The sequence below is a fragment of the Corylus avellana genome, chromosome ca2 (genome assembly GCF_901000735.1).
Source record: "Corylus avellana chromosome ca2, CavTom2PMs-1.0".
Taxonomy (NCBI): domain Eukaryota; kingdom Viridiplantae; phylum Streptophyta; class Magnoliopsida; order Fagales; family Betulaceae; genus Corylus; species Corylus avellana.
This window is the reverse complement of record NC_081542.1, coordinates 1,028,683-1,036,716: the sequence shown is the minus strand read 5'-3', so window position 1 is coordinate 1,036,716 and position 8,034 is coordinate 1,028,683. Positions and strand designations below refer to the sequence as shown.

The window sequence follows — 8,034 nt, the reverse complement described above, 5'->3', positions numbered from 1 at the left end:
AAAAATTTACAATGTTACCTGCTAACTTCTGGAAAGAGCTCATAGTGAGAAAACCATCTTGGTAGCATTTTTGTATCATAATCTCCTGTTCCAGAAGATAGTATTCATCCATCTCGTTGATATTGTGCTTTAACAGAAGGGGAATAAGTGTTGATGCATTATGAATATTGCTCTACATCATTTATATCTTAGAGCTAATTGCTTGCATATCCAAATTTGTTTGCTTCTGCCTGAAAGCATTTGTTGCTAACTTTGGTCTAAAAATATTATAGAAACTAGTCTCGTTTACTCAGGCCTTGAAGCACTGATACCCAACCATCCCCCTTAACTATAGTGGTGATGGCCTTTTGACTTCTATTGTTATTAGGAGTTGGCAATGGAAATTTTTGGAGAAAGATGCTGAAAGGCACAAGGGAGAAAGATTTATTTTTTTGGAGATGCTGGAACTCATCTAGGGAAATTATGCACCTATTTTCAATGGTTATCAATTAACTAATGGAATATTTGGTGGTTCATGGCTTTGTAGTTCAGTAAACCATGAACCTTTTCCCATGACGAACATGTAATTACACACACACGTGTGCCGAAGAGCATGTTCTTTGCTTATCTAACTCTGATATTACTGCTCTTTCACGCGAAGTTGCATATTTTTAATAATTTCATGTCTATTGCCTGACCTCAAATCTTCCTCTTTCTCAATATAAATTTTGCAGATCAGCCGCCTTGAAAGTGAGTTTGCTTCCTACAAGGTTCGTGCTCATGCACTTCTCCAAAAGAAGGATGCAGAGGTAGCTGCAGCTAAGGACTCTGAACAACTTAAAATTCTTGAGGAAGCACTAAAGGTACATGCTCGTAGTTTCCTTTTATCTTATAATATGAAGGAAAGACATGGGTCATTATAGATATGTTAAAACCACTGGCATTTCTTTGTCCTGTAGGAGGCTGAAAAAGAAGTATCATCTGTATCTGCAGAAAGGGATAGGGCCCTTCAAGATCTTCAGGGTGCTTTGGCTAATCATGTTAAAGAACTCAAAGAAAGGTGATTAATTATGCTGATAATGTCATGTTGGCTCTCTCTCTCTCTCTCATTGCTTTGTTTTATATGGAATTTGAAGTAAACTAGTAGAGAAGAGCTCAGTTTCTGTATTTTATATGGAAAATTTTCCTTAGTTTATCTGTTGATAATTCTTGTATAAAATTATTTTACAAAGCATCAGGTAAATGAGCAGCACATGATGTGTGTGAAAAGGACATGCTGGTTTATGCTAATCAGGCTGTTATTATTATTATTATAATTGTGATTAGAACACCTATTCATTAATATGTTATATTTGTTTTTGTTTTGAAGCTCCCTCATTTGAAATTCTAGGTTACCAGTATTTGTTGCAATAAAATGTATTGACTTTCGGAGAAGTGCAAATAACTCTTCTTTGACTCTTCAATTCAACATTTATTCCAGAGATTTACTCCTTGACAATGCCGAGCAGCAGATTAAGAGCTTAGAAGTAAAGTTTGTTTCTGCTAATGCTAGCCACCAATCGGATAAGGAAGCATGGGAAATGAACCTCCAAAATTTAGAAGAAACATGGCGAAGTAAGACATCCATGCTAAGTCAAATAATGATGATTCTTACTTTCTTTTCCTGCGTCTTTGTCCAATCCATAGATGCATATCAATTGAGCATTTTTATAAGGTTACATTAATAATTTTACAGTCAGATGCGAGGCACTACAGGCTCAAAATGAAGCATCCTCTGGCCAGGATATACAAAAAGAACTAGATGAGCTCAAACTACGTTATAAAAGATTGAAGGTACCTTGTATCTTGTTGTTTGGGGCTTGGGTTAATTGTTAGCATGATCTTGTGTTAATTGGATGCTTAACCTTGTAGGAAGAGCACGAATCATTTCGTGATCTTGCTGATAGAATGATTGAGGAGAAGGACAAAGAAATCTCTAAACTTCTTGATGATAATAAGAATCTTCATCGATCTATGGAATCAAGACCAACTGTATGTTCCTTCTTTTGTGTTCTTCAATATTTGTAAAATTTCACCTGATACTTATACTTTCCCATGGCATGGTTTTCTATATTTCCAGTCCTTTCTCTGACATGGTGATTAATAATCTCAGGTTGATCACAATAATAATTACGACGCAGGTATGAAGCCATTCTTGGTACCACTTGTTGGCATCTGTATTAGTTAGATAAAAGTCGAAAGCTTTTCTGGATAGCAAACTAAACTGTTGGTTGGCTGCTGAGGTCCTAACATATCCTTCTTCTCAAACTGGTATTAGCAGCCACGCAAAAGCAGGATGCACAGAATTTGAGCACTTCTGCAGCAGAACAGCAGATTCTGGTATAAACACATCTTCTCTCGAAAATTTCATTCTCATGTAGAAATGTACTTTGTGGAGTCTCCAAAGGCGTTTAGTTACAATAGCTTTAGCAGGTAGCCACTCATTTATTGACAACAGTTTTAGCAGGTAGCCACTTATATCATAGAGAAGGACAGATTTATGTGCCTGAATAAATGAGCTGGTGTAGATAAAAACCCACACCAACTGGAAACTTTTTATTTTTCTCCAATTTGTATGCCAATCTTGTGCTCCTGATATTTCCCCTCAACCTCTCTTGCTTATACCTAGGCTTGCTTTATATCTTTATGAACTTTTGTATGTGTCAGTTAATTGAAGTTTTTGTGGATAATGTTCAAGGACCCATTAGTTATACTCTGAAAAATGATGGGTATCCCAGTAGCCTTTATTGTTCAACATGTTAGTGCCAGTTCACTTTTTCAATGGAGATAGACAATTCACTGTGAGACTCCTCTCATTTACCCAAAGTTTTCTTTAATACGAGGGGATGCTTGATAATTGGTATATCTTTGAAATAATCTGTCTCGTGCATTGCATGCAAGTAGAAGGTTGAGGAACCGTCCAAATGTTTGGGTGATGATTTTTCCTTTGAAACTCAGATTTTAGCAAGGCAGCAAGCTCAGAGAGAGGAAGAGCTAGCACAGTCGCAAAGGCACATTTTAGCACTTCAAGTATGTCATATGAAGTCTAAATATCAAATTCTTTTTTCCCCCCAGTTCAGTTTCTGATTTTTGTTTCAATTCAGGAGGAAATTGAGGAGCTTGAACGTGAGAATCGTCTCCATAGCCAACAGGTGTACAGTTGTCTGAACTTTTGCATATTTCAATTGTTTGTTCACTTAATGTTAAAAGCGAAGAAATGCTGGCTATCAGGAAACATTTCCATGAAAATGTTAGGTTGATGAATGACCATTGAATTGAATGTTTATGAATATGTGTGTGGTGGTGGACTAAGATTATTCGCCCATGTGCCACAAAACCAAGGACTACTCGTATATGAAGTGTTTTCAGTCAATTGCATTCTGCTTTTTTTGTAGGAAGTGGGGGGAGGGGGATGAGGGCTTACCTTAGTACATCAGATTATTTATTAGTTTATAATACAATTTTGAACATAATAAGTGCAGGAAGCCATGCTGAAGACCGAGCTTCGCAATATGGAAAGAGCACAGAAGAGGGAAGGGGTAGATATGACGTATTTGAAAAATGTTGTCTTAAAGCTTCTTGAAACAGGTAATATCTACAAACGAGTAGCTGTTACAATCGCAAAACTAATTGTTGAAGTCTACTCCCTTTTCTTGATGAAGTATCTAGATATTAATGATATCAGAAAACTTTGGTTCTTATAATTATCATGACATTTTAACAAAACAGGTGAAGTGGAGGCTCTATTACCCGTGATTGGGATGCTTCTTCAATTTAGTCCTCAAGAGGTGAAACTCCAGTTTTTACTTGATGCTCCATTTTTATTGGGTATTCAGATTTAAGTCATGGTCTCCATCTTTATTGTGGATATTGAAACAAGTTATGGTAAGCTGATGCCCTTAACATTGCATATGGATACTTGTCTAGCATGCGAAGATGGTATAGGCTAGGGCCATAAAGGAGCATTACAAGTAATCAATCTGAACCTGTCATTCCACTTGGTTTCCTTGGGAGAAAACTTGACTAAAACTTCGGAAGAGCATTTAAATCAGATGAGCAAGAACTAAATGGCCTATTTGTTGACCTTTTGTAAGTCATGTATGTCATGTCTAACAGTTTCAAGTGATGATGCTGCATTGCGAGAATGTGAATCAAGTAGATATTAGAAACTGTTCTTAAAAATGTCAATGATGTTCGATACAACAGCTTCAACTGCGTGTTAATTACTGCATCTTGAATGCAAATGCAGATTCTAAAGTGTCAGCAAGCATATCGCGCCTCTACAGATGTTCCACCAAACCCAGCGAGCGATACTTCAGCCTCTGCTCGCTCTCTTTTCTCAAGATTCTCATTTTCTTAACAGTGGCGTAAGTAGTCAGAGGATTATCTGCAACTGCAACTCAGCTGCAATGATGTTGTCTGCTCGCATGCAGATAGGAAAGTGCAGGTTTGGCCTCAGTAAATGTTGTATTCTTTTTGTGACACCATATTGTTGCATAATGAGGTTCCGATATTGTAAAGAACAATTAGAAGAGAGAATGACATACATCAAATATCAAGTGAGGGAGGACAAATATTTTGAGTGCTTACTTACTCTTTCTGGAAGAAGTCCTGAAGCCAGACAATATTTTTTTGTTCGCCTCCTTTTTTCTTTCTTCTCACAGTTCAATGTTTTTCTTTCTTTTCAGAATTCAATGTAAAGTATACGTGAGAATGATTTTATTGGGAAACAATGCAATTCCCAGTGAACCTAATAATACAAATGGGATAAGGACTACCCCTCTCTCTCTCCCTCTCTCTGTGTGCGTGCATGTATGGTATGCATAGGGTGCCAGGCAAGTGAGCTCAGTAGCCCCTCTATATTGAGATTTAGCTAGTTTAATTTCAGAAAATTCTCATCCAATTATATAAGTCTTACGAGAATGGCTTATAAATTCAAGAAAAATGTTTGGTTTTATTTTTCTACACCTCGTCATCTCCGTACAAGACTTGTACGGATGTGCCAATAGTTGGCGGATATATATATATATATATATATATATATTTTTTTTTTAAAAAAAAAGAACAAAAAATGTATAAGAGAATGATATCAAATATATCTCTAAATTCAAGTAGAGGAAAAAAATCGTAAATAATATAAAGGGGTTGGATCTATTTGCACCCACTTGGGTTTCTGATTGATTATTCAGGTTTTGATGTGAACCTTTACATTCTTGAAGCTGTTCCACGCTTACAGGAGAGGAATTGGTCAGCAAAAGAGCTCATGAACAAAAAGAAATTCTGGCAGTTTGAAATATGCGTCACAATCCTTTTTTATTTTTACCGTTGTGAGAGAGCCACTCACTTGTCCAAATAGGTAATTGGAGAACCCAAAATTTATAGAAATCTTAATTTGTTCAAATTACCTATTTAGACAGCGATTATGAAACTTATTAGCCAAAATAAATTTTAAACCACTCAACCGAACAATTGCCCAAATTGGTGCGGGTCTCAATCCCCAATGTTGTTGGAAGAGATTGTCCCCGTCATTCAAGGAGTGTGAAGTGTGTGAAGTACAAATGAGAAATGTCAAATATAGTTGGAAGAGACTGTCCTATTCTTCCTTTCTTTAGCTTATCATATGTGAACAAAAAATGAGATTATTTCACACGCTCTTGAAATACAAACAATCAAACGGTTGGAGCTATGAAGAATTTTTATTTTGTGTATTTTGTTTTCTATTTTAAAATATATATATTAACAATCAACAAAACACAACTACCCCAAAACAATTTTTCAAAAAAAAAAATACTCCACCAAATCACAATTACATACCTAAGGTTTCGTTCTTTATTCTTTATTGAATCATCAAAACTCAAAACAAGATAATCCATATAAACGATTTTGCAAATCAGTAACTCATGTAACAGGAGCTTCAAGACATTACAATAATCTAAAGCCTAACACACTAAAATTTCTCTTGCTGGACATGAAGATGAACATCATCCCAGATCATTATCCTGAAATGCACTTCAGTCAACAACAAACTAAATAGCAAACAAGACCAGAAACAACAAAATTGCTATAATGTCTAAAATCATCAGGCATGCCTGGTCTGGAAATCCTTCATGAAAGCAACCAAATTCTCAACCCCGGCCAAAGGCATAGCATTGTATATAGAAGCACGCATGCCCCCAACCGACCTATGCCCCTTGAGCTGAATCATCTTCTCCTTAGCCGCCTCCTTCACAAAATCAGCCTCCAACTCCGGCTTCTCCAACGTGAACGGCACGTTCATCAACGACCTCACCGACTTCTCCACCGGGCACCTGTAAAACCCGTTGCTCTCATCGATCGCATCGTACAGAATCTTAGCCTTCTTCTCGTTCTTCTTCTCCACCTCCACCAACCCACCCTGCTCCAACAAGTCCTCGAACACCAACCCACACATGTAGATACAATAACAAGGAGGAGTGTTATACAGCGAGTTATTCTCTGCGTGGATCTTGTAGTCGAGCATGATGGGTGTGATCTCTTGGGCGTTCCCAATCAGATCTTTCCTGACGATCACAATGGTGACCCCAGATGGCCCCACGTTCTTCTGCGCCCCAGCGTATATGATCCCGAATTTCGACACGTCCACCGGCTTGGAACAGAAATTCGAAGACATATCCGCGATGAGAATACCATTCTTCGGAGTTGGGTAGTCCTTGAACTCGACCCCGTGAATTGTCTCATTGGCGCATATATGCAAATACTTGGCGTCCGGACTCTGCTCCAGCCCCTCGAAAGCCGGGATTCTCGTGTACTTCTCCGATTTGCCGGACCAGATCACCTTGGGCTTACAGAACTTCTGTGCCTCCTTAAAGGCCTTGTCGCCCCACGACCCAGTGACCAGGTAATCGACAGGGTCTTCGGGTTTAACCACGTTCAGAGGGATCGCGGCGAACTGGGTAGTGGCGCCGCCTTGGAGGAAGAGGACGGCGTATTCGGAGGGGATATTCAAAAGGGTGCGGAGATCCGCCTCTGCCTTTTGGATGATGGATAGGAACTCCTTGCCGCGGTGGCTCATCTCCATGACGCTCATGCCGGATCCGCGCCAGTTGTAGAGCTCGGACTGGGCCTTGAGGAGGACGTTCTCCGGTAGGGTGGCGGGCCCGGCGGCGAAGTTGAAAACCCGATCTTGGGACTGAGCAGGTGTGTTGGTCAGTGGGCGCTGATCCTGGGTCTGGGCTGCTGTGGCGGCCCATTTGATTGAGATGGGCTTGGCGGGGAGGTGAAGAGTATTGAGGCGGGTGGTGGGGCTGATGGGGTTTTTGAGGAGGGGACGGTTGGGGTTCTGGAGGAGGAGTGAGTGGGGTGAGGTTGCCATAGCCATGGTGTTCACAGGTTAGATTCGAGATCTCAGAGACCCAGAGTGTGTGTGAGAGAGAGAGAGAGAGAGAGAGAGAGCTTTTTTTGCAGAGCTTACAATGCGATACGAATCTTTAGTGGCATATTTATTGATTGGAGATTTGAAATAGGAAAGTGATACTGCCAGCCAAAGGCATGTTCAATGCTTGCTTTGAGGAGCGCCGAGCGTGGTTGGTGGGAAGCTTGGATTTTTAGAAACGATGTCGTTCTCTGATGTGGAGAGGGCGTCTTTTTCTTACGGTTAGGTGAAAATATAGAGTTTGATCTATGTTTTTAAAACAAAAACAAGAAAAAATAAAAAAAAATAAAAAATTATATTTACATTTATATTACATCAAAATAATGAAAAATAAAAATTAAAAAAAATAATTAACAAACAAGCTAAACTTGCCCAAAAAAATAAAGTTTAAAATATAATCTAATAGTAATTAATACAAGTAAAAATATAGGCGTATGTAATTAGGATTTGGTTTACATGTTGTTATTAAAATAACAGCATATATGCTGTAGTTGAATCAATGGTCAAAATTGAATTTTTTAAAATTTCTTTTTTATTTTCTCTCTCTTATTAAATGCTTATAAAAGTAAGTCAATTTTAAAATTCAATCTTGACCGTTGATTCAA

At 38.5% G+C, this 8,034-nt stretch overlaps 2 protein-coding genes across 2 annotated transcripts in view; one reads left to right on the top strand and one right to left on the bottom strand.

The window, feature by feature from the left end:
* The window catches only part of LOC132173000 (protein GRIP), a 17,625-nt gene extending 12,831 nt beyond the window's left edge, over positions 1-4,794 (top strand). The window contains exons 25-36 of the mRNA XM_059584565.1: positions 714-842; positions 939-1,039; positions 1,460-1,593; positions 1,715-1,812; positions 1,891-2,010; positions 2,132-2,159; positions 2,297-2,358; positions 2,977-3,048; positions 3,123-3,170; positions 3,501-3,606; positions 3,748-3,806; positions 4,268-4,794. Of these exons, the coding sequence (XP_059440548.1) occupies positions 714-842; positions 939-1,039; positions 1,460-1,593; positions 1,715-1,812; positions 1,891-2,010; positions 2,132-2,159; positions 2,297-2,358; positions 2,977-3,048; positions 3,123-3,170; positions 3,501-3,606; positions 3,748-3,806; positions 4,268-4,378 (1,068 nt within the window). The 3' untranslated portion in view covers positions 4,379-4,794. The remainder of the gene's footprint in view (positions 1-713; positions 843-938; positions 1,040-1,459; positions 1,594-1,714; positions 1,813-1,890; positions 2,011-2,131; positions 2,160-2,296; positions 2,359-2,976; positions 3,049-3,122; positions 3,171-3,500; positions 3,607-3,747; positions 3,807-4,267) is intronic.
* Positions 4,795-5,869: 1,075 nt separating this feature from the next.
* On the bottom strand, positions 5,870-7,484 carry LOC132170635 (phosphoserine aminotransferase 2, chloroplastic-like). Its single transcript, XM_059581682.1, has one exon. The coding sequence runs from the start codon at positions 7,373-7,375 to the stop codon at positions 6,098-6,100; it is 1,278 nt and encodes a 425-aa protein (XP_059437665.1). The 5' UTR covers positions 7,376-7,484; the 3' UTR covers positions 5,870-6,097.
* Between the last annotated feature and the right edge of the window lie 550 nt (positions 7,485-8,034).

Bases quoted from the DNA above. Each gene is read 5' to 3' on its own strand.
- LOC132170635 (XM_059581682.1), bottom strand. From the start codon at position 7,375: ATGGCTATGGCAACCTCACCCCACTCACTCCTCCTCCAGAACCCCAAC.